Source organism: Seriola lalandi, unplaced genomic scaffold (genome assembly GCF_002814215.2).
Source record: "Seriola lalandi dorsalis isolate HSWRI2012SDOR001 ecotype SW California unplaced genomic scaffold, Sedor1 jcf7180002054692, whole genome shotgun sequence".
Taxonomy (NCBI): domain Eukaryota; kingdom Metazoa; phylum Chordata; class Actinopteri; order Carangiformes; family Carangidae; genus Seriola; species Seriola lalandi.
In genome coordinates, this window is record NW_019525245.1 from 2,912,477 (window position 1) to 2,940,226 (window position 27,750).

General features: G+C 39.8%; 1 protein-coding gene across 1 annotated transcript in view; it reads right to left on the minus strand.

Moving 5' to 3' along the window:
• Positions 1-27,750, minus strand: part of cpne5b (copine Vb) — a 118,773-nt gene that overhangs the window by 36,161 nt on the left and 54,862 nt on the right. Inside the window, exon 7 of the mRNA XM_087178605.1 lies at positions 7,522-7,585. Within this exon, the coding sequence (XP_087034731.1) occupies positions 7,522-7,585 (64 nt within the window). The remainder of the gene's footprint in view (positions 1-7,521; positions 7,586-27,750) is intronic.

Here is a 27,750-nt window from a genome sequence, read left to right on the forward strand (position 1 = left end):
CCCACACACACACACACACACACACACACACAAAACATCAGACCCTACTATCCCACTCTGTTTCATTATCTTTATAACACTCATTTAATCCTCTGGGGGAATGTTAGTTCCCATGTTGCGTACTGATTGTCAGAAGCAGCTAAATGCTCATATCATCGGAACTGTGGAAATAGAAATATGTGCTGTAGCAACAGATTTCATTTAATCCCTGTATCTTTCTGCCTGTTTTCTGTTTCAACAAGTGCTTGACTTCAACAAGTGCTGACTGTGACTCTGTGTGCACATGAAAACAGTGTTCAGTCTTCCAGTTTAGATTGCAGCACTTATAAAGTTTTAAAACTCTGAGGACATATTACAGCTAATGAAAGTGATTAAAGAAACAGCCACAGGCTCCAGTTTTTCTCTCCCAAGGCTACAGTGCAACAGTGTCGTAAGATCGCAGCCTTCATTCAGTCTAATTTTAAAGACAGTCAGTTTTCCTGTCTGAAAACAGCAAAACTAATTTTGGGTGTGAAAAATGAAATGTATGGGAAAGTAAACTTGTTGAGATTGTTAATTATTAACCCAGTCGAGACAGTGAATCCATGCAGTGCAAGTTGATTCGTTACTGTGAGCAAGTTCGTCAGTAATGTCACAACAATGACAGTAAATGGAGCTGACACTTACTACAGCAGATAAAATGTAATCTCACTGGCAACATTTACGCTAAGCTTGTGAGGTCCTCAGGGAGTGCTGTACATTCATCTGCTGCAGCCTGACAGTTTCTATTTTTCTAGCATGTATTAAGTAAAATGTCAGGTTGCCTTAGTAACCACATTGGCCATGTCGTGTTAACCCCAGCACATTTACTCTTCTCTGAAAAAAAAAGATTTTAGATATAGATCAGTTAAACTATCAGGAGGAGAATGAGAGAACAGACTGGTTTTATATAGAGATGATAACAATGAGACCATTCTGTGACTCGCCGATTAAGTTGTTCACGGTAGCGAACAAGCGAAATCTGGCAACACTGCCGCTCTGAGTCCGGAGGTGGAAGGATACACCAGGAAATCTCTGCGGAGCTAATGGGCACATAAAAGCATTTATGATGATGGAATGTGTTGGGCATATTAAATATGCATCTGTTCCTGCCTCATTAAGCTTCTGTGGCACGAACACACTCTGTTGCAAAGGTCTGTGATCAACAGCCATTTGCTAATATGGAGAGAATCAGAGTATCAATATTTAAAGAGGGGGGCCAGGCTAGGAAGGGACACGTTCACACCCTCCGTGGAGTAATGATGGTGTGTTTGTGACAGGAGAGAAGAGCCGTGTGTGTGTGTATGTGTGTTTCTGTGTATATGCGGCTCTCATGGGAACCGAACCCCGGTCCTGATGAGGCAAAATGTCATTTGTGAGGTCTTGGTTAAGGTTAGGGGTAAGGTGTGACTTGAGGCTTGGTTAAAACCAGTAATGTTGTGGTTGATTGGTGTATGTCCATGGCATGTTTTGAAAGTTCATCCTGAACCATCCGTAATGTGATTTAAAACTAACTTGTAATTATTTTTCATTATTGGCTTGACTCATATGGTCATCACCTTCAGCGAAACCTCTCACTCAATCTCCACAATTATAATTAAGGGCTCACCTGCTGATTAGGTTGAGTGCTACAAGTACCATGGGAACAGTGATTGACAAGAACTTGAATTTTGAACTCAACAAACCACAATCCGCAAAAAGGGGCCTTCAAGATTCTGTGTTTTTGTGTAGACTGAATACTTTTAATGTGGATAAGACACTGGTGGACTTATTCTATAAAGAGTCCATTCTAACCTTCTGTTTGATTTCTTGATGTGGGCACCTTACAGTGCATAACAAAAATAACATTGTTGAAGTATCTGGCAAAATAATTGGCATGCAGCAGCTTTCTTTAGCAGATATCTATAACAGGCATGTTTTGAAGAAGGCACTGTCAGTCTTGGCCAGCTCTGACCACCCACTCGTGGAGTAATTTGTTCTTCTCCCTTCTGGCCGGAGCTCAGGTCCCGCAGCAATAGGTTTAAATATTCTTTTGTCCCAAGTGCAATAAATGTGCTTAATCTGCACTAAACTTTGACTGCGCTGCTCAGCAGCATCTTTACTGTGGCTGCTATTGCAATGGTTTGGTGCCATCAACTAACAGATGCGTCTTTTTTGTTTGCTGTGATTACTTTGGTTGATGTCCAATGTCCTCTAGTGTGTTGTGTTTGTGCACAACATTAAAATCAGTTACCTGTTTTAATGTTCTAGCTAAATGGAGTGTACTGGACATCGGGGAATATCCCCACTGGCTGTTTATCGCCAAACATGTAGAGTGCAAAGCAGTCCAGATATCAAATTTGACCAAATAAAGCAAAATGAAAATCCTCTTGGGGTTGTATCAGCTTGTTCGTGTGGTGCAGCTTTATCTTGAAGTGCGAGGGAACACAGAGACATGCCTCAGGCAAAATCATGCTGCTCTGCTCCCACTCTGCACTGCTCACATATCCTGTTGCAAATATGTTAGAAATAAAATTTATACATGTACCAGGCTTAGATTGCTTTGCTGCAACTGGACAGGGATCCCAGCCTTGTAGGATTCAGTAATAGTATAGTAGTGAGGGCAGGAGCAGGCAGTCAGCGTTGTCAATGAAATTTCACACATGAAAGCATGAGAGGCTATCATAATTAGGTTTAATTTTATACAATCAGATGATCCAGTATCTAGTTTGTATTTTGTGCTATGAAAATCTGTTGAAGCGCTTTTTATTTCTAATTATTTAAAAGGCATTTCATTCTTTAGTGGTAGTTGATATCTTTTTAATATCAGCTCAATAACATTTGAGCAATTAAGAAAATCCATAGAAAGTACATGAATCTTATATTCCAAACAGATTTTTCCTATTGTGATATTGTGAAGGAGCGGTCCTGTGTTTGTCAGAAATCCTGCAGGATCAGGAATTAAAACAGTCTCCCAATGAACTCTGTTTTGAAAGCTGCTTCAGAGTGAAGCCCCCTCCGAAAACTTTGTATTTGCATGGAGTCGTAGCCACCCGTGCAAATTGGTTGCTTCGGGTGTGTTGATAAGTGTTTGTTAAGTGGGAGTTAATCAAATTTATAAAACGCAATATTTTGATAGTCATAGAGTTTAGATAGCTCCAAAAACTTTTAATAACCAGCACATGAAGTTGGCAAAATATTGCAATATACTTAAATTGATGACTTTACTGCACGCCTCATAAACTTGATCAAATGGGAGAACAATTTTTTCCTCATTTGCAGCTCTTTTCTTCAAGCCCTCATGGTATTTTGTCCATATGGTTTACATTTATCAAAGTCAATCTGTTGTGGAAATCTGCTAATTGAAAATGATCAGACCTGCTTTCTCCTACCCTACATTTGGTTGTTGAATCTGTCGTACCCTTTGGCCAAAATAATAGCATAAATAATTACAATAGAGTCAGTCAGTGTGGCAGGTAGAGAGGGAAGGGTCATGCACGATGGGACATTTGTGGCAATATTTCTAATTAGTTTGTCTCCAGGTTATATACTTAGGCAGTTAATGTTACTTTGCGGTTATGAGAAAATGTGTGTGAAAGCTGGTAGCTGTTATGATAATTGCTGCTGTTATATTCAGTTCCCTCCTCTTTGAATAGACTGGTTCTGAATGCTGTCATGGATGCTGTCATCAGCTGCCGGTGCGCTTCTGTAGAACTGCTGGTTGGATGGTTGAATAGCTTCAGCATCTTTTTGACGTCGCTGTGTCTGACCATTTCTGGAACTTTCTGGAACTGACAGTCCAACCTTTACACTCACTTCACACCTGACTGGTCAGCTGTGTGGAGGTGAGAGAGGAACCAAGGCTTCAGCCTCTCTCCTGAGCTCTCATTCTTGATTTCTTTACATGTGAACAACTGTGTGCACCACCATGAATCACTTTCAGGAGAGACTGTCGGAAAATGTGCGCTATTATCCACATATGTTAACGATGCCGCGTCAGCCACTTTCAGTGATGGCCAGCTATTAACACTTTTTCATCATGGTTGGACAGCATGTCGCTCTGAGTATAACCCTACCTTTAACCAAACACCTTTTTTCCTCAACTCTTCTCTTTTATAGGTGAATTTCTTTTATCCACAGTTATAGTTCCATGTTAAAGGAATATAGTTTGATCCTTTGAGAAAAACCCATGATCACTTCTCTCCTGAGTTACATGCACATAATTCCAAGCAAAAAACCACAACTCGTCTTTACATTTCACTGTTCGCACAGTTTAAACAAATTATATACAACATGTTAATTAGTGAGTTCTAGAGGTGCTGATAGGCAGATATTTTTGACTTTGGACAGAGCTGTTTCCTCCTCCTACGCCAAAGCTGACTTGCACTTCAAGCGTGTGTGCTTTCATGTCCTGTGCCAGTCATTATAGGCTCAGTAATGTTCTCCCTCTGCAAAGCTACTTATTTGATAGTTTCTGCTGTCAAACATTTTGCTATAACCTAAGTTTATTATCTTTAGCTGCTCCCCCTTTGATCACCATTTTAATGATGTTCAATTTCTGAAGTTAGACTAATTAAAAGAGGTATCAGAACAATGAGAGACTTGTCTACATTTTGTAGTTTTATATTAATGTTTCAAGATTAAACAGCTCTGGTCAATAAAATCTACAGACCCAAATGTAAATATTAACTAACAGACAACTCTGTTGACTTTCTCAATTCCCATATTTGTTCCTATGAGACGTTAAGAAGCTCATTATTAGGAGTGTTCAACTTTTTTTGTCATGTTTATAATGTTAAATACAGCTATACAGAAGTTTAGAATACCTCCTGAAAGAATTTAATAAGAACTAACCAGAGTTATTTCATGCATTCCCCTCTCAAACTGGTAGACCATTGCAGTATTAAAACAAAAATAGAGAGACACAAACTGCACAGCACACACTTTCTGCCCTGCCTGCATCATAAATAAGTTTTATAGTAAATTAGGCAAAGTTTTTACAAAAAGCAAACACCACAGTTGGTCAGTGCTGCAATGAAGCTTTGACTGAAAACTGTGTGCAAAACTGATGAAATCGTGACTGTACAAATTATTTCCTCACTGCTGGGAATGTAAGCAAAAGAAAAAAACACTCTCACTCCACATATACACTTTACAAACTGAGACTACATCACAAATGAAAACTGATGAATAATATCAGTTCATGAATGCTAAATGTGTGTTAACCTCTTTGCCAGAGCCACCGCCGTGGCCATCATTACAAACTCATGTTGTGCAGACAAGCATTTTGCAAAACCCAGAGAACTTTATTTTAGATTCTAGTCGAGGTCTCACTGTTTCCAAAGATACCGAATGTGTCAAGCATTTCAGGGAAATGTGTAAAATTATACACAAGGAATCTTGGATTTGAATATTTTACTAAAAATGAGGATCATATAGCTTCAGAAAAGTGCTGGAACAAAAGAAAACACAGAATATGCTTTTGCCATTAAGTCTGGATATAAAGGCTTAGTCTCACTTTAAAGCTCTTGAAGTTGAGGGTAAAATTAAGAGTTTAAAGAGCTTGTGAATTACATATTTATGAAGTCCTTTGATTGTGCAATGCACTTTCACTAAAAACATTTGTAGAGCCCCAAATGCATCCATCTCTGTGATGGTCTAAACAAGAAATGAAAATTTAACCACCACTCATGGTGAAGAAGAAGATAAGTGTGGCTGGATCTACTTTAGCAGGTCAGTGTTTTCTGACTTCATCAGGACAAATCAGCATTTATAGACAAGAAAAGACACAGTTGTCAGCATATTTTACAGTAATGAAGCTAATGGTTGGCACTTTTAAGGTGTGGCTACAGCATGGTAGGACTCTGAGCTTAGATGTTAGCCGAACTCAGAAGGTACCAAAGATCATGGTGCTCCTTTTCAGCTGGTCCATGAACATACAGTAGCTGATATTTTGACTATTTGGGGGCAGCAAGAACAAGCAATAAATGCAACACTGATATATTGTCATGTTTGACTTCTTTGCTAGCCTATTTCCATATCCAGCAGATACGGAGCAACATTAGCGTTCATTCAGAGATGTGTTGGAGGTGTTTCTGGCCACCTGTGGAATGTAGGTCCTCTGTTGACTCTGTTTGTTGGCTCTGTTTTTGGTCCCCACCAACTCTCGAGAGAAATATCTAGCTCTTAAACTGCTAGTTGCAAACTTTTTTTTATGTGGTGTACAGTGAATTTTATAGTATTTTCGCTGAAAACAGCTGCGAGTTGCAACCAAAAACAGCACTATGAGGGAAGTTCAAAGAGAGAGTGAACCAAAGCAGTGAAGTTACAGACAACACTGAGCTGAAAAACAACATAACCCTCTGTAGAGCTGAGGCGTACATGAAAATTTTCTGTGGGTTTGTCATTAACATAAAAGCAGTCATATGATCCATAAATAATATAAAAAATAGTCAAGCTTTCCATGTTAATGTGGGTGTGTTTGTATGTATGAGGACAAAGACCAGTGAGTGAAAGAGAAAGTGAGTGTGCGTGCATGCATGTTTATATGCTATATATGTATAATTGTGTGTGAATGTGTATGCTTGTTTGTGTGTGTGTGTGTGTGTGTGTGTGTGTGTGTGTGTGTGTGTGTGTGTGTGTCCCACAGGCTGCAGGGGACAAGGTCAGACAGGGCTGTGTTTTAATTAACTAGCGCTCGGTCTCACACTATCATCAGCCAAGCAGTTTTTATGGCTAAGAGCTGGTACACACCGGGCATGAAATAATCCTCTATTGATTCACTTCACTGTCTTTGTATCTGCTTCTATTTGTCTGACTCGTTCTCTCTCTCTTCTACACACACTCACATCATTGCTCATTTGCTCTTTCATTTCCATTGTGCCATTTTTTTTCTCTCTTTTACTGCTTCTCTCTCTCTCTCTCTCTCTCTCTCTTTCTCTCTCTCTCTCTCTCTCTTTCTCTCTCTGCCATTTGCTCTTTTGCACTCTCTTGCTTTTCAATATCCTGTTCTAATCTGCTCGCTGGGAGTCCAGTGAAGCATCCAACACTTTACGCCACAGCACTGGTTGAGGGGACTGTTAGCACTCACCCCGTAATGTTGCTGGGCCATTTCATTAGACTGCAGGCCACTACACAGAGTGAGAGCAGCTGCCCTGTCTGTTATATTCTGAGGTGTGTGTGTGTGATATAGATAGATAGATAGATAGATAGATAGATAGATAGATAGATAGATAGATAGATAGATAGATAGATAGATAGAAATAAATAATAGATGTGCTAGACGATGAAAATGTTGCAATGTTTCTAAAAGCAGCAATGGAACGAACACAGACTTTTTCAGCTGAAGTCAGTCAACAGGAAGTTTCCTTTGTTTGTGGATGCTTGCCAACTCTTCATTTGCCCCTTCGAGCTTCCATCCTGCTCAATCCTCTTCATGTGCGAATTCTGTTTAACCAGGCTTTGCTGACAGCTGTTGTCCTGCTAATGTGTGTTTGGCAGGGGAGATTATTATGGCTTACTCACCCGACAATTGCTCAGCTCCTCTGCAGACAGGATGATAGTGCCGCATTTCTTTCCTGGGATCCCTCTGTGGAGAAACGAGATGACAACAAAAGCTTAGCAAAAAATGAAAGCAAAACAACACATCTTCTATTTGTCCACTCTTGGCTCTTCACTGATCAATTAGTGAGAATTAAGGCACATTTTCTAACTGAATTTGGCCTCCTGATTATACTCAGCACTAACTGTGCTTATCCACTGCTGTGGATGAATATTAGTGTTGGTTATAAAAATCTCAACAAGTTTTTGGGATAGTTAAACAGACTAATAGGTTGGTGAGACTAACTCGGACGACCATGCACCAATGTTAAAACGTATTACTCCAGTGTTACTGTTGATGAATGTGTCTGAATAATTCGATGAATGATGGGCCATGTAAACGATCACACATGAAAATAAAATCATTCATCCCATTTCTAATCCATTTTGATCAAATCATTTTGGTCAAATCTCACTTTCAAATGAAAAAAGAGATGACAAGAAAAGGCCATAGAAAACTCAACCCCTTGTCCTTTACGCAAATGCAGAGGGGGAATAATCCATGGCCTATTTGTGTTTTTCAATTCTTTATCACTAGACTTAACAACTGTCCTGTTGTTTGGAGTACAATAGGAAATATATCTGTTTTTATGTCTTTATGTATCTATATACAGGGTGAATGTGCCTGTGTTCAGATATCTGAATTGCTAGCAGCCTATCAAATAAGACTAAATCTTTTCAGTCCTTTAGTCTGCTCAAGGTGACAGGTGGAATTGAAATGCAATGCCAAGGAAATGAAATTCATATATGACGACATGAGAAGTTATAAGTGGAAAAGATACAAAAAAAGGAAAGCTATAAAAAAAGAATTATTTCAGTGACAGCTCCTTGTACATGGTCCAAATAATATATTTCTTTTTGCTGTTTTGCTGATGACACCCTAATTTACTTACATTTAAAGCAGGGCATACTATTTACTCATGAATGAAAGAAAATCAGTTACACCAGAAAGCTGTAGCTGGTGAGTTTACCATTAGCAAACCACATTAGTCAGTTGAAATTGCTCCCCCACCGACTTTCTATATTCTCTGAAGTGGTGCTGTTTATTTTCTATTCTCAGGATAGATAATATTTCATTCAGTAAAGAGTTAGTGAAGGGGGAAAAATGCTTTCTAACTCTTAAAGCTCTCAAACTGACAACTGCTAGCTGTCAACTGTCACCAGTGGGACAATGATTTCACAAAACATATTTGTACCACCAAATCCTGTCTCAAAACTGTCTGCAAATTATGGCTCTTTTCTGGAACAATTTATACTTGGACAGAGGAGGATTTAATTGAAGTGGATGATGCAACACAGCTAATAAAGTAAGCTACAATGGCCTTGTCCATTTTGCATTCTCTGGCTCTTCAGTCTTCCTATGGTCAGCACTGCCAGGAAGACTTCCTGTCGGTCAACAGCAACGTGACGAATTGGGTGGATTTACTTCATTTACATGAATTAATTGATTTTGCCGCAAGTCATGAGCAAAAATCTGGTATTAGCTTTTAGTATTGAATTTGGATAATCAAAAATGAACCAGGCAGTTCAATTCTGCTTCAACCAACTGTTTCCTATTTTCAAACTCAGGATCACTCATGTGTGTCTGACTTGGAGACTCAACACCTTCATATCCATCCCTCATTACTGCAACTATAATTTTGTATTATTCAGACCTTTTCATTCAGTCTCCACCTTGTTCATAATGGTTCACCAAGGCTTTTAACATTATCAAGAAAGAGACATTATATTATTCCAACTCTCCTTCCTCCCCTGGCTCCCTCTTACTGTAGAATTGAATCAAGAAGCTTATTTTTTTTTATCTACAAATCACTATATGGTCTCGCCCTTGCTTATATAAGTGAACTACAGTCCTCATACCACACTGTCAGAGATCTGAGATCCTCTTGAAGTAGGTCCAAGTCTAATTGTTTAAATTTAATTGTGCCAGATTTTGTAGTTTGTTCCTGTGTTTGTCTGAGGTTGTATGTCTTTTGGTTGTCTTTGATTTTATTTTGTTGTCAGTGTATTCTGTATTGTTCTTTTGTCAATACTAGAAAGAATGGATTAGTTGTGTTGTTTAATAGCCAGAGAAAATCAAACCCCCTGTCTTGTCGGCCTGTGATGAAAATATGGTCCCACTTAAGGCATATATCCCTAAATATTATTATTTTTATTATAACAATATTAACAAAACGTTCCTCTTGTGTCCCCAGGAAATGTAGCGCCTTCCATTTATCCACTTATATAATATCAGTGTATCTCCGGCCATTAACTGTCTCACCTGAGGACTGTGAAGTTTACTGAAGTTTCGGTTGCAAATATTATTTTTCCAATGTGCTTTTCCCATCCTCCCTGATCATTTCTGCCATGCTTGAGATTTTTTACTCAATTCCAAGAGCAGAGTTTCATATTCAGAGACAAACAAAATTAATTTTTCAGCCATTCTTCACTACAGTAAGGTAAGTAAGGATGTGCATTGTGGATGTTAGCATATCATAAAACCTGGGGGAAATCAGTATAGAGTATGCATGTATGGCTTGTCCAATCGAGCGCAGCCGCTCTGGCTGGTTTTACTGAGGTGCCTCTAAACACATTTCATCAACAGCATCAAAATCGGATACATCCCATTAACTTTCTTCCTAAGAGCAGTCCTGTCTCCCCAAAAAAAACATTTGTAATAAACTCAATATCATCTGGATTACATCGTCATCCATCCCAACACGTTCCCCTCAATGTCTTTGCAGAATATGACTCTACATTCTCGGATTGTACAATTCGCTAGTAGATGTAACCCAGGGAGATATTTTGTTTCTTCCTAAACATATTTGCCAAAGCAAAGCAGCAGTACAAAAACATATTGCATAGGAGACACTGTTAGTGAAGGAGACCCAAAAGATTTAAAACAAAGCCCAATAGAAGTTGCCAAGTACTTGCTGTGTGCAAGACTGATGCTAGTGACAGTTCAGCTACAAAGCTGCATGACTAACTTCTGTTCACACTGACATTATACTTATTGCTACTGTGGTCATTTTCTGTCAATTTCCACAAAAGTTTGATGGGCTTGACATCATGCACTCAAGTTTTCCACACAACATGCTAAGGTCAAAAGACTGGATAAAGTGCTCTCCCGCTGTGTGTAAGTGCTTTCTGCTCTTTGTGCAGAGTGTGTGTGTTTTAAGAAGTAGATGAAGACCTTTGATCCTCACACTAAAAGACTCCCATCGATCTCCAGGTGGAGAAACCATCCTGGTCGCATGGCTGAGCGATGCAGGAAACTGTGAGAGTGTTTTCTATCACCTAAAGTCTTACACATACACACACACACACACACACACACACACACACACACACACACACACACACACACACACACACATACAAAGACACTTGGCACCCTATCAGCCATTGGCTCAAAAATACAGCTTTCAAAAGACAAATGACTCCATATCTACATTTGTCTCTGTTCATTCCTTCCTTCACTTCCTGCAACTGAATCAATTCCCTCTCAGATGTTCCCAGAAACGACCTGTCATGGTAAGACCACTGAAAAGCTAAAATCAACAGACAAGAGTTTGGATTACACAAATGACTCTTCACTGTACTGACAAGCTGTTGCTATAGAGTAACAGCAGCTTTAGCCAAGATAAACTGCAACGTACAGCCAGGAACATGCTTTCATCCATTAACCAGTGTTTTTTTCTGCTCATTAGTTCCCAGAAAAACACTTTACTGGTTTACACAATATTTATATGAAGAACATGTTTCATATTGCATAATTGATGATCAAAATATTTGATCGTTTTCTGTCTATTGTCTAATTGTTTCAGCTTGACTTTTTTTTTTTTTTACTATTTCAAATAGATAAAATCTTATTTCATTGTAGAGCTGTGTGCAGAGCCATGATTTTCTCAGCCCCTCCTTGCCCTGTCCTCTCACTCTCACTGTCTCACTCTCACTAACACACAACAGACCCGTCTGTCATAGTCAAGCAGCAACCTCTGGGCTGAAGAATGAAGCTAACACAGAAGTCTCAAAAACTGCAGTTCCTCAAATGGCCAGTTGAGGAACTGCAGTGTGTGTCACCGCTAACTGTCCTCCAGACATCACCTCAGCTAATTTAAGTGACCAAATGTAATCTCACGGCCGTGTTTGTGGTGTTCGGAGCCATCCATTTTAATATACAGTCTATGGTCTTAGTCGGACTGACCACCAGGGGGTAATCATTGCTGGGCCAGTTGACCTTCAGTAAATCAATTAAGTTTTTACCGGCCCTCTCTGTGTGCCTGGTGTACATGAGAGCGTGCTGCGTGCGTATGCTGGGACTGGGCTCAGTGGCCAATCACAATGTGTTATTTGTCTGTTTGCTTGCTCCATATTGTTCAGAATTTATTTGTACTTGTCAATTTAAATATTTGCCATGGAGCACCTTATATATGGTATTATATATTTAATAATTAATGTAAGAAATAAACTGTTTGTGTTAGCAGCAGCCTCTGGGATCCAAAGTTGTAAACAACCATACCTTGTAAATATAATATTAATAATTCTCCCCCTTGATAACTCACAGAAATAAAATGAATCAGTCGGTGTTAAACTGTAATCTATTTCTTGCTGGATTGTATTCCTCTCATACCTGTGCATCCCAAAAATCCCACCCATCTTGTTGCTTGAGAAGATATTGGAAAGAAGGAGATGAAAATGATTAGCTCCGATCTCATTTGCACCTTGCTATTGATTTGCAACAGTAAAAAGAAAAAGAAAGAAAGAAGACTCTGACTGATACTTGATTTATGATTTGTCTCGGTTACAGAGTGAAGGCCTCCTGTGGGCGCCATTCAATATATTGCTCCCTCGTATTACTGAAAATATGAAATGGTAATCTGATAAATGTGTCAGGCTGGCAGTAAGTTTTGTTCTTTGAACTGCACCTGGAAAAATTAGAAAGCTTTTCTTTCAATAACTTGGGACACCTTAAAAGAAAGAACTTCTTTTTTGTCTTTTCATTAGAAACACTGAGGAGTCAAAGCGGTGGTGCATGCATAATATAACCCACCCATTAACACAAAGCTTCAAAGACCCAAAGGGTACACACACGAGTGTTTTTGAACCTCCGATATTAAATAAAGGAGAGCTGTATATTGTAGGCACACACACACACACACACACACACACACACACACACACACACCTACATAAATTAAGAGAAAGAGACATACAATCGCCCATAGGAACACGTAAACCCAGAAATTACTTGTGCAATATCACGTAAAGACAAACTAACACAGACCACACTCATACACACCACTTTTATTCACAGTGGCGAGAATCTGTAATTACAGAAATCTTCAGGGAGTCAAAGACTAAAGCAAAACTAACAAACCTGCTGTGAATGAGGAATAGCTAAATTAATTTTGCCCAGGGCTATACAAGAAGGACAAGAAAAAGAGGAGGGAGGATTGAAAGTGAAACTGCTGGCTGTGTTTGAAAACCAGGCTACTCTCGTTTTCTTTTTCCAGCTTACAATGTGTGTTACTATGCACCACAGGTCCTATTTTACATTTTTGTAGTTGGCCACTGTGCCACTGTGTCAGTACGTCACCACCTCAAATCAACATATTATTTTCTGATATTTCTAACCTGAAATTTTGTTGGATTCATCCTTTCCTATTTTACTATCAAGTCTATAACCATATGAGCACTATGAGGCTGTACTTAGGCTCTGCAGTGCTTTGAACTACATGTAAGCATCAGTATGCTCATCATGATAATGCTAACATGTTGATGCTAAGCTAGGGTGACCATACTTTGAAACCTCCAAACCAGGACTGTTAAGTGTACCGTATGGTCATGCACATGCACATGTATGTGTTTATGCATGCAACATAGGTGTTTTCATCAGGATCTGGGACAATTTTATCTCAGCACACCTACTGAGCACACCTTTCAACACCATGGATACCATGGACGCAGAATTTTCGTTGCCAGGTACCTTATGAAGGAAGGCGCAAACTGACAGTCAGAAAGAGCTGCTATTGCCATAGCCTATGATATAAAATGTAATCTTGATGTTGAAATGTGTTTAGCTGCTTAGCTAATGACAAAATTCCGTGCTATGCAGTGAGACATGAAACAGAAAAGTCAAACCAGTCCTCTAAAACTATTTTATGAAAATAAAGCATGATTGACATTAATATTCTCAAAGTTCTGGATTAAAGTTGTAGTTAATGTTTCACATTATCATATGAATGAATATAAATGTAACAATTTCTAACTAAACAAATGTTCAAGTGGAAGCACAGAAGCACTCAAGTAGCTTAAAGCACAAAAGCTTGTGTCCGGTGCCAATGGCCATTGTACATGAGCAGACTTGTTGAGTGAGCCTGTGCTGGAGGTCTTCCAGAAGAGCACTCCACCAAAGGAGTCTACAGTAAAGAATAGCTCCTCATTGATTTGCTCTTAGCAACAGCTTGACTTGGAGCCTGGCAAATTCAGCAGTGATAAACACAGAAAGATGAGAGCTTTGAGGGAGAAGGGCAAGAAGGTTAAAGAAAGAATAGATCCATTAAAGGAAAGCAAGACATATAAGCTTTAAATTTCATACATTTGGCAAATGTAAATTTGAATCCTGAAGGTTTTTTGTAATGGTAAACCTTTTTTTTTTTTTTACATTTTTTCAAACAATAGCAGTGTTATGTATTTGAAATTTGGTAATGCTTTGCTACATGTCATTTTTCATTGTCAGTGGCCAGAGCTTTCATATTTCCTCACAATAAAAATTGATATACAAGGCAAATTGATCAACTAAAACAGAATACAGGGCACATGTTAAAAATGTAAGAGAGTGAGATTCTGTGAATAAATGTCATTATTCACAGTGAGGTCAGTTGGTTTTGCGGTATAGAGCAAACATAAATCCTGTCTCACTTTGTCCTCATTTGTAATTTCTCCACCACATTCAATTAATAGCTGATAGGACCAAAATGTCACTACTGATCTTTACGTATATTAATGACTGCTACTTTCGTCTCTGCAGTCATTCTTACCTTTACTTAATACTGGATCATAATGGAAAGCAGTTAGTTGTGGAGTTTAAAGTTAACCAGACATACTCAGGTTTATACTAGGGTACACCAAGTTATATTCCTCATGCTTTGCTTGTTTGAGTTACTGGGGTTGGGGGTTGGGAAGGGTTTGTAAGTAAGGGGGAAGGGTCCAAAGAAAATGGCTGTATGCTGAGGGTATTACTTTAAAAAAAAAAATCAAGCATATGGTTCACCTGAAATTGTTCAAGGACAATATAGGTCACCTCCAACCATGTTCGCTGAAGGCCAGCAACACACAGCTTAGACATAAGAAAGCCCTATTTCCGAAACAACGCTTTTGAATATGTCTCATTCCACTGTTCGACTGCCTGAAGTTTGTCTACAAGAAAAATCAGTCTGTGACATAATCAGCTTTTGACCTAGATTTTATCTTCACACACCAGAACACAGATTGCTGCAGTACCATTTTATGAACTTCAGATTCAGGTATGTCATCCTTCAGTCTGCTGGCATTTTCTGACAGATTGAAGGTAGAACCTGACATATGCCTCCCACTCCATCATATCTAAAATATGTTTGCTGTCTTAACTCCAACACAAAAGATTTTACATCCTAATACCCATCAGTTAATTTATTTCTTTTTGCAAATGACATCACGCTTGTGGACCTCATTATTAACAATGATGAGTTCATGCACAGGAGACAGACAGCTCACTTTACAACTTGGTGTGCTGTCATCACCTGCAGCTGAATTCTTGTGAAGGTTTTTTCCGGCTGTAATTAACTTCCAGTAGAAGTCCTTTGCTGATTTATGCCTGAAAAAGAATGGCCAGGCAAAGGGGTGGAGGGACTCAACCACATATTAATCATGTTCCTGTGGACTACCATCAGTGACACCGTCAAACAGAGTGATGACTATTATCTGTTTAATCAAGAAACGGAACTTTCCTCTGCTGGTAATAAGAAGCTCAATGTCACACAATTTCTATTAGTCTAGTCCAGTTTAAATCACCAGAAACCATTGTGCAACTGAAATTAATTAAATGGTGTTCACACTCATGCGCATGTAGTTTGCTGTTACTGCTTACCAGTAAGGACCTGACTGCAGATAGCATAAGGATGAAACAGGAAAGACTGCAACCAAGCTTTAACATATAGACAGCCATTTGCCATAAAAAAAAAAAAAAAAAAAAAAAAAAAACTCCCCAAAGGGGACATGTGCATTGCATGAAGATTTCTCAAAACTGAAGCAACTTCATCACAAGAACTGGCGCCTTTTCTACCCGATTCCCCAAAGACTGAATTTCTCCTCACCACCCTGCAGAACCATCTGGAAACAGCTGTAAGCTAACTTATTAGTGCACATGCAGCTGCCCCTTTGCACTGTGCTGTATGTGGGGTTCTGGGTTCTGTCCTCCTCAATTAACCATTGGGTGGTTTTGTGGGTTGCCATACTAAAACAGTAACTAACAGAAATGTAACAGGCCACAGTGAGATGTGTACAGTAGCTTGACTATTTAAAGATGGCGGGTTTGTTCAGATTATCTCATCTCGCTCAATGATGATGCATTAGTGACGGTTCTCTCTGACCAGTCTGTGTCACGTCACCTGATGGTGTCACCTCAGCTCATGTGGAACCACGGTGGAGGTGATACCAAAAAAAAAATACTACATACCTTTTCCTTATGGAAAACCAAGGAAGGCGAATCGAGTTGAGTTCAGCTAAAACTGTGGCAGATCTATCAGTCAAAGACGAACCAACATGTCAGCCTAAAGTAATCTCATTCCCGCTCAGGACAAAAGCAATGGCTAAGTGTAGATGATTTTCATCTTAATGCATACGCAATTTGTTTCAAACTGTAACTCTTACATTACTCTGTAGTTTTGAATGTTATGATAGCTTATAAATAAAGCTGAACTGTGCTAATTTGACACTTTGCCATATTGTTGGATACATGATGCTTTCTTAGTTTATATAAGTGGCACACTGGTCAGATCGTTTCTGTAGTGGCATTTTGCAAATAGTTTAGAGACTAAAAAGAAAATTATGGCTGTGTGGTTACCTTTGCTATTAAAAAAATTTGATGTGATGTAGTAGTGTGTTCAGTTGTGCTATAATGTTACTGCAGAAATCATTGAATGGTGTTTTAATGAGATCTTAAAATAAAAGTAAAAAATGGTTATGTTGATATACAGATCTCTTTGATTTGGTTCTTGCACACATTATATCCCACAGGCTGACACAAATGAATATTTCTGGCCATGCTACTGTTCAGTATGCTGCATGTTTGTCAGTGAATTGCCTTCCAGCTGCACCAGTGTTGGGGTTTGTCTCATTGCCAGGTTCCCACCCACAGGTCACCTAATCCATTCCTCTCTGCAGCTTTTGTCTAAAATGGTGATCAAGAATAAAGGACAGCAAAGCGTTTAGCCTCCTGGTGGCTTTCACTGATCTTCAGGCCACAAGCCACACACTATGATTCAATCAAGTAGAAGGCAGGAAAGCAAAAGCACCATGGGAGGTGTCCTTTAGGGAACCTATCAGAGACGGTGATTATCGACTGTCATTAAATCCGACCAAATGCTTATCAGTATGTTTGGGAGGCATAAAGGTAAATGGTTGGTGAAAGTGAGGCTTCAACTCTGGAAGGCTTTTACTGATGATGAACACTGCCTGCTGTTGTTGGAATACTATAACAAGTATTTGTAGCAATCTCATTTTATGGACATTAGTGCTTAGTGATTTTTGCAAATTGGTTTCTCCTGTGAAGAAAACAACACACTGAACACAGATAGTATTTATGATTATGGCAAAACAAAGAAATTTGCAGATGTGTTGTACATTTAGAGATGTACAACAAACATTTTTTTTGTGAACAGTTTAAATGTCTGAAAACAAAATGCAGTTAAAGAAAACTTTGAATACTAAAGGACATATCTGAGTTCAATTCTTTTCAATGCCTTCCTTTCTTTTGTCAGAGTTTTACAAAAAATTCAGGATGGGGTTACCGCGCGGTTGACTCCACACAGCTTTTATCATCTGATCATTTCAGGATCACATGCGGGTGAACACTGTCATGTCGGATTGTGTTTGTACAATCTAATGAGTCAAACCACATCTGTGGGCAGCCTGAATTGTGCTTGGGATGATATCAGACTCATTCTGTGTAGCCAAACAAAGACAAACCCACAGAAGTTTACTCTAAATTCTAGAGGAGTTCTCAAAGTTTTAAAGTTTCGGGGGTGTAGTGTGTAAAAACATGCGAAAGAGAAGACATCTGGAATATTCCCATTTGGTGTGATGGTGCATCCATAAAACATGGCATTTGGGGTTTGAATATCTCAGTTTAATGAAGTGTGGGATCTCTAAGGAGTGTGAGAGGTAAAGGAGACGGAAGAGGCAGAGCAAGAAAATGTGACACATCAGTCTTTCCTACAGAATTAGATTCTACTTGTGGCAGAAGCTGAGGGGGGTCCACTGCAAATATTTTGATTCACAAGTTCTTTGTGCCAAATAACTGAACAATATGTACAGCTCCATTGCTTCACTTTGTGTCAAACCAATAGTCCCGAATAACAGGTACACAGAGAGGGCCGGTAAAAGCTTTATGGATTTTTTGACAGGACACTGCCACACCGACGGGGCAGGATTTCTCCCGGTGCTCCCGACAGCCAGTCCGACAATGACAGATATGTTTGTTAGCAAGACAGAGAGCGAGAGAGCGGGGCGAGGTGTGTCTGAGCTAATCATTGTGTTTCACACAGCTACAATGGAATAACATTTTACTCATTTGAAATTGTAAAAAAAAGAAAGAAAGAGAAAATCCATACACGGCAGACAATACTGAAATTGTGGCCGTAACATGAAGAAGCTACCAAGATTGTTAACACATCACTTTTTGTGTAATAGAGAATTTTCCCATAATCACTCTACGAGTGTTTGGAGGAGCAAAATGATCAGCTTCACCACCTGGCATTTTACTGGAATAACTTCACCAAAGCATCAATCAGTAGATAATAGAGTGAGGCGAAACAAACTAAATAGACAAAGAACTTTAAGTCAGTAAATTAAACGTGGAGCTATTACAAGTTGGTTGTTTAAGGTAGTCTTGATAGTTTCCTGCCTGTGACATTAAGCTCTTTAGTGTTTGTCAAAATTATCTTTATTATATATTCGAGTATAGGGAGGCTTTAGCCCTAATAGTCTAGAAACACTTACCAGCTGCAAAGCATACTGCAGCATATTAAAAGATGCATGAAGTCACTTTACAGAAGCTGTCCGTTCAGTAACACCACAACACAAAACACGGTGATGCAAACCTGACAGTGACCAGTTGTTTCACATATTAGTTTCTTTAAGAGGAGTTCACCAGGAAATGACACGGGCATCTCACCAGATGACATAAAACAGTTTATAAATGTTGTCAGTGTGAGTGATGGTGGAGATTTTGATTGGCACTATCAAATACTGACACAATAGAACAATAAACAGTGAGGCAGGTTGTAATGTCAGACCTGCCACATTCATGAATTGCTTTCCTCGGTCTATCTTTAGGTCATATTGTCTGTGTGGGGCTGTGCTGTGTTGGCCGCGTGTTGTTTTTGCAGAATGGAGGTTTGAGCCAGAGGGGGGGGTGGGTGGGTACTGATGAGCCATATCCCCAGTAGGAATGGAGCGCTCCCCAACACCTAGTACCCATTAAATTCCCAAATAGCCTATTTGGTATCGCAGACAATCCCGTACAAAGCTAAGTACCTGTGTACAACAGAGAGAAATCTTGCCTGGTGAAAGGAGATACTAAGGATTACCAGGTTTCAGGCAGGATTTCTCTGGATATTCTTCTGACAGATTTCAGCGTGGGAAGCCAATCATGTCTCTCTGACAAAGGAATATCATTGTTAGCTAAAGAAAATACCGTGGATTAGAGTTTCAATTATCACTCCTCTGCCACTGTATTATTCAGGAGACAAACTGAGCAAACTTTGATATTCTCAGAGATGAGGCATGTTTTTTTTTTTCTCCCATGCTACAAACTCTGTAACCTTTATAACTGAGCATGAACACAAACCATCCAAACATACAACAATGTGCAGTGAAGCAGGGCCTCTCTAACACAATTACTGACTTCACTAACTCTGCCAAAGGGAAAAGTGAAACACTATTTCATTGCCAAGAGGACAGAGAGCAGACACTGAGCCCCACCTGAGACATCCACCTCCTCAATTACTCACTGCTGATTCTACAAAGTCTCAGCTATTCAAGACCTCATTTGACTTTATTACAACGGCCACCAGAGAGACGGTGCCATTAATCAAATAGAAGCGGGAAAGAGTGAGCAGCCACCCAGGAAAGCAAAGAAATGAACTGAAATGGCTGCTATAGCTTCTCTGTTCCACTTCTGCCTGTATGAGAGAGAGTGACCCCGCATCCATCATGCTTCAAATGACGCACGCGCCGCATCAAAAGACAACGCTGCATTGTCTTTCAAAGTGGCGGAGCTGTGGTTTGTAGAGAGGCTCACTGGAAGTAAAGGCAGCGAGAGACAGATATGCAGCAATTAGAAACAGTGGTACTTGACTGATGTGTCTCATTATTCAGTTTGTTGTTAATATTGTATTTCCCTCTAAAATCTGCCTGAGTGGAAACTGTCAAAGCAAACATCTGGAAAACCTAAATTTAAAAAACGAGCCAGATGAGGAAACGTGACGAAAAGACATATTTCATATTCAAAGAGGAGCACATTACCAGGTTTGACAAGGCAAAAGTTATTTGTAAACTAGGAGCCTTTTTGAAAAAAGGTCCTTCTTTTGTCAAAGCAGCATTTGTTGGACTTAAGCCATGCAGTGTGACATCGTTTTGTTATTATTGTACGCTCTGTTTGCGCTGCATACCATGTGATCACAGTTACAAGCCAGATAAATAAAGATGTATGAAACAAATTTCATTGCATGTGTTTTCTCTGACTCTTTTGCCTTTGTTCTCCTTTGTTTATTTCCACGAACACAGAAGGTAAAAAAAAAAAAAAAAAAACAACTTTCCCTCTATTCTGTTGGAGAGCAAATGACACTTCAGGCAATTATCATCGTAACAATGGCAGCCAATCTCTGTAATGCTTTGTTTGCCATCAATGCTGCTGAGTCCTCTAATTCGTTTTGGAGGGAAATCAATGCTATTTGCCAAAATAGCTGTCTCCAAATGTTTAAACAGGCTGGGCTTAGTCTGTGTATTCCCATCAGTCTGCGGATTCCCAAACACATTCCTGCAAGGTTTAAGCTCGGAGCACGCTGTAACCTGATAAAACGGTTAATCCTCAACAGTGTCCCTGAATTAGTTAATTTAGCGCAGGAAACCTCATCTGTCAAGTTGATTGATAGTTCCAATTGAATCCACAATGACAGAAAAAATTGTTTTTCTAACAGATAGCTCGGCTTGGAGAAAGAGAGAGGTGATCAATCGCTGCCTGTAGGAAGAGAAAATGGAGTTTTGCTCAAAGATATTAGACACAAGGCTGTCAATGCTGGATGAGCTCTCATCCCGGCAACAAACACCTGGAAAAACCTGTTTGCCATTTGCCGTGAATGGGTCTGCAGGGGGTTGTCCGTTCTGCTTCACACTCTTGCTCACAACCAGGATGAACACAACTGTCCAGCCGTGTTCAGACTGACAATAGTGTTGTGTCAAAGAAAACAAAGTCCCATTATTCATTTCAATGAGACAGGTGCACTGGCACAGCAGGGGTGCCAAGGGAGGGGAGTCGCTCGCCACAAAACTAAAACACGGCTCAACTTTTGTGATTCAACATCTTCATGGTAGATGATTTACTACAATGTACACATTGTAGTATAATCTATCTGGTCAAATTAAGATATTAGATCCTATTGTTAAGTCGGCAGTATAAAAAATGAACGCTTTCAATGGCTGTTAAGGCCTGTTAAAGTCACAGACTAATACATGGAGGAATATGGAGGTTTGCTCAGAGATCATCAATGTTAAACAAGTTGTAATGTCGATATTCTGTCTTGATGTGCCATGATGTTTTGAACTTATTTGACAGATATCAGCATGCATTTAATCATCATCTACATGCCACCAACATACTGCAGAGAGTTTTTGTATTTACTGAGGGGAAAATGTATATTATGCTCTTGTTATTGGGGTTACCTGTTTTAAATGAGGTTAGATCGAACAATGCATTGAGGTAAATGAATCAAACTCCGGGGCAAAAAACTAATTAAAGTGAGCAGATCTGACAGAAAACGTATTACCCATGTTATCTTTCTAGATCCAGATCAAATGTTCTGCTTTTATTAAATTACATTTTTTCATGAAAATAGGAAGTATGTTTTTGTTTTTCATTTTTACATCTTATTGTATAATCAGTTAAAATGATTTTATTATCTTTCTTTTTTAATATCCTCATGAAGTATAAACAACTGCCCCCAGGTCTCCCACTCAGACCTGTCACACTTACCTCACAGACAATATAAAAATATATATAGATCTGATGTAGAGCTGATTCCTATGAATGGAGAGATGGATCAGTGTCACAGTATTTTTTCTCTACTACTTACATTCTCCACACGTAACGTAATGGATGTCTTACATGATAAAGGTTCTCATCTGAATGACATTCATCTGTTTCATCTTGACATGTAGCAGCATGTGCCGTATATCTTTACATTAATGTTAACATGTCAGCACTTTGCTTTGGATTCTTCTTCTAACCAACAAAAGAGGTTATATGAATTAACCCAGCTGAACTACACTTACCTTTGCAAATGTAGGTGGAAACTTTGATAAAGACACGAAAGTGAGAAAGGAAATTGGCCCAAGAGAAAGCTGCAGAAAACTGGGCTCACCATGTTCACTCTCACAGCAGTGAGGCAATGAAAGAAATGTTAATCCCTGTCCGTCTTCATGCATAAGCTAGTGGCATATGGCTTGGAACACGAACCCTCACAAAGCATTGTTCAAAGATATTTCCTTTTGATTTCAGCCTTTGCTATCAGAGAGGTTCCTGGATCAAGCTGGTGATGTTCCTGCGAGGCAAACCCCTCTCAAGCGCGCACGTTTCATGGAGCGTGGCACCCCTGAACCATCAGTTTCACTTCACCTAGCCCCTCAAACACGGGCTGCCCTGGGCATTAGAGCCGTCACTTCTCATCACAGCATCAAAGACTTCTTTGTCAGCTGTGGTGGAAAATATTACCTCCCTCTATCCTTCATTCGATTTATTCCTTTCTTCATGGAGACACTGTTTGTTTGCGCTTCAAGGATTGAAAGTAGAAATTAGAATAACACTGAGAATGTAGCTCTCACAGTCATCCACTCTTGGACAACATGAAGCTACAGTGGCCTGTGATTGTCACAAAGGATAAGAGTCACACTACTGTTTGACAAAAGAGAGCTGACGTGTACTCTGACCTCGTGGTCCGGACCCAAATGACTGTTTGCCATGCCCCAGCTCCATTAGTTGCTAAGCCTGGCACACCTTCTGTTCTCACATGTAATATAATGCATTTTATACAAAACTTGGTTCTAACCAAGTGATTTGATTGGAGAAGAGGCGTTCGATGAGCGCTGATACAAGCTGTGTCTCAATTCAGGGGGCCGCATCCTTCAGAGGCTGCATGTGAAGCCCGATTCTGTCCCATTTCAAAGGCTCCTTCAAATGCAGCCGAAAAAAATGCGTCCTTTTCCTGGGCAACGTAGGATCCAATGGGTGGATCCTTCGTGGGCCAACATATCCCAAGATTCATAGCGCACCGGTATTTGATTTCAGCTCAGTTCAACAGCTAAAAGAATTATGTGTTGTATGTGTTATATGTTATGTGACATGAGCTGCGAGACACAACGGTAACGGCGGGCACACCTGGTGACGCATTTTTAAAATCCTCCATAGACCAGACCGTCTCATTTTAGTTCGGCTTTCATGGTCTTCGACGGCCACGAAGGGCCACATCCTTCGGAGGACATGGTCTACGACGGTGTGGCCCTTCATAGCTGTCGAAGACCAGATGAGTCCCCGAGTTGTAACACAGCTATAGAGTGTAACATCACTTAGACTTTTGACTACACGTTATCACCCCCACTTTATAGGTGTTCTAATAACCGTTATTTCATTAATGGTCGTCAGCCTATCTACCTTCAATTGTAGCAAACTTTGATGAATGTATTGCCACAAATAACATTAAAGTTAAGTTCAATTATGAAGAGTCATCCGAAATGGACAAAGGGGAGGAAAGAAGCCGGGATATTTTATGTGCAAACCTCAGATGAGGTTGATGCTCATATGACATCAACTGACCTAGACAAATTAGAGAACAGCTTTTACAATCTTAAGGTAGTTTTATGGATCCATCTAGACAACTAAAGGGGAGCTGCTATCTTTGGCTACAGGCTGGTTTAAAGCCCCTGGTTAGCAATTCATGGACCAGAATTCATATCAGCTATTAATGTTTTCAAAGGTGTCGTAAAAGAGATTAGAGGGGCAGGGTAAGACAAAACAACACACCACCTTCCAATTTCACCTGAAGACCAGCACTTCTTAAAATATTCTGTCACACTAAGTCCAGACAATCCAAGAGGTTTACTGAACAAGGTCTGATATTCAGTTACAATTTGGAACCAGGGGGCAAAGAGGGGAATGGTAATCTAAAAACTGATTAATTCATCCTAAAACGTGAGGAGAATGGAGCAAAGTATTTCACTATGACATTCAAAAAAGAAAGAGTGGTCTCTTTCCAGACCACTGGAGAGAGATCGAGAAAACCGGAGGGGCACTATGTGGGAGCCAGGAAATCCTCTCCGCCCAGAAGCATCTCTTGAAAATACCTGCACATAATTCCGCCTGGTGCACAAGCTCTCTATATGCCACCCAGGAGGGTAACAGCTGCAACAGACAGCTTCTCTTACACCACCATTCCCCTGGGAGGAAACCAGCTGTCAAATATGTTACCCAGGAGCAGGTGCAAAGAGACAGGGATACAAACGTCTTATAACAACCAAAGCTTGGAAGCCACTGCCATACAGAGAGAGACCATACAGAGATTTAATGCAAGGGCGATCATGGCAGAGTGCGGGCATCCATGAGACACTTTATATAAACATATAGAGACCAGTATATAAATTTTGGTTTATAATGAGTCACTGAACATAAAGAATATAAACAAAAAACTTGTCTTGCATGTCTGAAAGCTCGCCAGAATGTTATTGGAGACCATCCACTGAGGAAATGATGAAGCAACGTACCGTCTGATCAAGCTGTTGACTCACACATGCCACCGACCGACTGTCACACATTCTTATTTCACTGGGTGCACAAATAATGGACACATAAAGATAAATGTACGTGATACAAACCAGTCCTAGCCTGGTCAGATGCGTACACGAACTGATGAAGCCTCTTGGATGAGAGGTGAAACGTCTTCACAGACAAATAACCTAGTCCAGTTGTTTTCGATTTAAAAAACTCCTTTAGGATACTATGACCTGGACAAATGAGAATATACACAGGCTACGCGATACAAAGTTGCCGGCCTGCAGTAACATGTAGATCTCCACAAATTTGCCAAAGCTAGTGTGGAGGAAAATGTTTATGTGTAGCTTGGCAACAGTTTAATCCCAGTCCAGCTGTGGATCTATTTTTGTCAACAGAACCAAATAAATGATTAAATAAACAAACAAATCATAATCCGTTGCTTATTATGATCAACTAATAAATGGATCTTGTAGAACAGTTGTATAAAAGCAATATCATACTCGAGGTTGCAATGTTTTACTGAATGTCAGCATGGCTGTGATTCAGTCATAGGCACGAGGCCGATGATTATATTCATTACAGGATTCCCTCTCATGTGATATTGCTTAATTACAATGATAACGGTGGCAGATTTATCACTTGAAATGTTTTGAATGATGATTCAGGGTCATTTCCAGTCAACAACCAGGGATTTTTACCAAGTGAAATGTTAGTAGCAGATCAAATCAGCACAAGCACAACCCAGCTACCTAGCTAGATTCACTGACTTACTTTTTGACTCTTTTTGCTTTATTTTGTTTTTATGCACCCTGTAACCCTGTAACTTGTAAGCCAACATGCTAATGTATTTGATTACCACTCTAGGTACCTGTTTAGCAGGAGATGCTGGAGGCTGCAGCTTAAAGCAGATAAACACATTGTTTCATGCACTTTGCACACTTTTACTGATGTTTTCTCTCTTTAAATGATGGGTATCTCTGTTATTAGAGTGCTAAACATGCCCCTTGTGCATGAAGAGTAAGCCAAACCTTTGCAGGCATGTCGTGTCTAATTACATTTGCTAAGCTATGATTTCTGAGCTAATTTCTGCTAGGGGGAAGGGTTTAGCAAATAGTCAATTGTCCAGAGCCTTTTGCTTTATAACAGAGTATGCAAAATTAAGCCCAAAATGTCAGCCCCTAAGTTTATCAAATGCAAATTCTACTGTCATAATTAGTACGACCCTGTGCAGAGTCTCATAAGTCCCTCGAGCTGAAGAGAGCTAGTGACTTGCAACTAAATTTGCCTTGAATGCACTTTAACTCTGTGACCTGATTGCCAGGAGCTATCTGTAGCCCTTTTCACCTCCATCAAAGATCTGCTTCAGCCATATTCAATATACAGCTCCCAGAAGACAGAGAGGCAGCTGCAGCCTTAGAAAAAACCACCAGCTTCCCATCTGCCACAGCCCTAAAGAGAGACAGATAGAGCGCGAGGAGAGGAAGAGGTTAGGTACTCATGTGGAAAAGGAGCCCTCTAGTAGTAATTATGCTCTTGGCCATTACTCTTTTCTGACCACCAAAAGCCCCCAAGGAAATAAGTCTATACCTCATATTTACTGTATGATCTTTGTCTTGGAGGAATAACCTACTCCTGCACTGCAGTCCAGAGCAGACATTACTCTTGTGACAGAGACCCAGGGCACCAATGAAGCTTCCCCAGAGAGCAGGCAGAGCGCTGCTGCTGGATCCAGTGGTATGTAGTCTAATCTGAGCAGAAGACAAGCGTGTGTGTGTGTGTGTGTGTGTGTGTGTGTGTGTGTGTGTGTGAGAGAGAGAGAGAGAGAGAGAGAGAGTGAAAGATACATAATAGAATAAAGCAGAGAGGGATAGGTGAGCAGATTGTGTTTAGAAGCTATGAATAGCCACTCTCAGCCTGAGCTGAGGCACATGAATCTAATGTATTTGCCTGTGATGAGTGTGTGTGTATTGTGTGCACGTCTGTGCGAACGCATGTGTTAGCAGACAAAAGTCTCTTTGAGGAACTGATACCATTGGAGAGACTTGATTTATCACTCTGTGTTAGAGAAAGAAAAGAAACAGAGAGGGAGACAGTATGACAGCTTTATCAGTCCACTGTTCCAGGGCTCCATTAGCACACTGTGCCAGAGGAGGAAAACACAGATGGGTGTGTGTATGTGTGTGTGTGTGTGTGTGTGTGTGTGTGTGGCTTTAGACAATTTGGCGATGGATCCTTACCAGTGGGATAGTACCTATATTGTCCACATAGTGGTTATTACATTTGCTCATCTTTTATTCCAGCTTGAATGTTTTTTCAATTTTGTCTTTGTTGTGTCTTTATACTTTGGTCACTCTGTGAGGTAACAGTGAGGTCAGTCAGTTTGTGTCTTTGTGGAGACCGACTGGCTTGTACAATGCCTGATAATTGGACTTAACTAACACCATTCATTCAGCCTGACATTACATCCACTTCACTTTCTGTTGCTACAGAAGTTGATGTAACAGTTGCTAAGAGCAGCCAACTTAACATTTTTCCCTTTTAGAGAATTATTTATGTAAGGCATCTTAAATCAAACTGTACAACTATTTCAATGTCATCAATTCTTACCACCATTTTTTGGTGGTCAATCTCTAATTGACTGTTTCTCAAAAAGGGGGAAAGAGGTTTTGCAACCAGGTGGTTAGTAAATTCATCACTAACTTTGTGTTTGTGAGTGCTGGCTTCAAGTTGCACCATTAAAACTGAGAAATATTTTTTAATATTTAAGCAATCAGCTATAGTTGAGTCACAGCATCATCACAAACTCTAAGACAATTTACAAAAATAACAATTTTAGGATGGGAATTAACTGCCAAAACTTTTTAAAT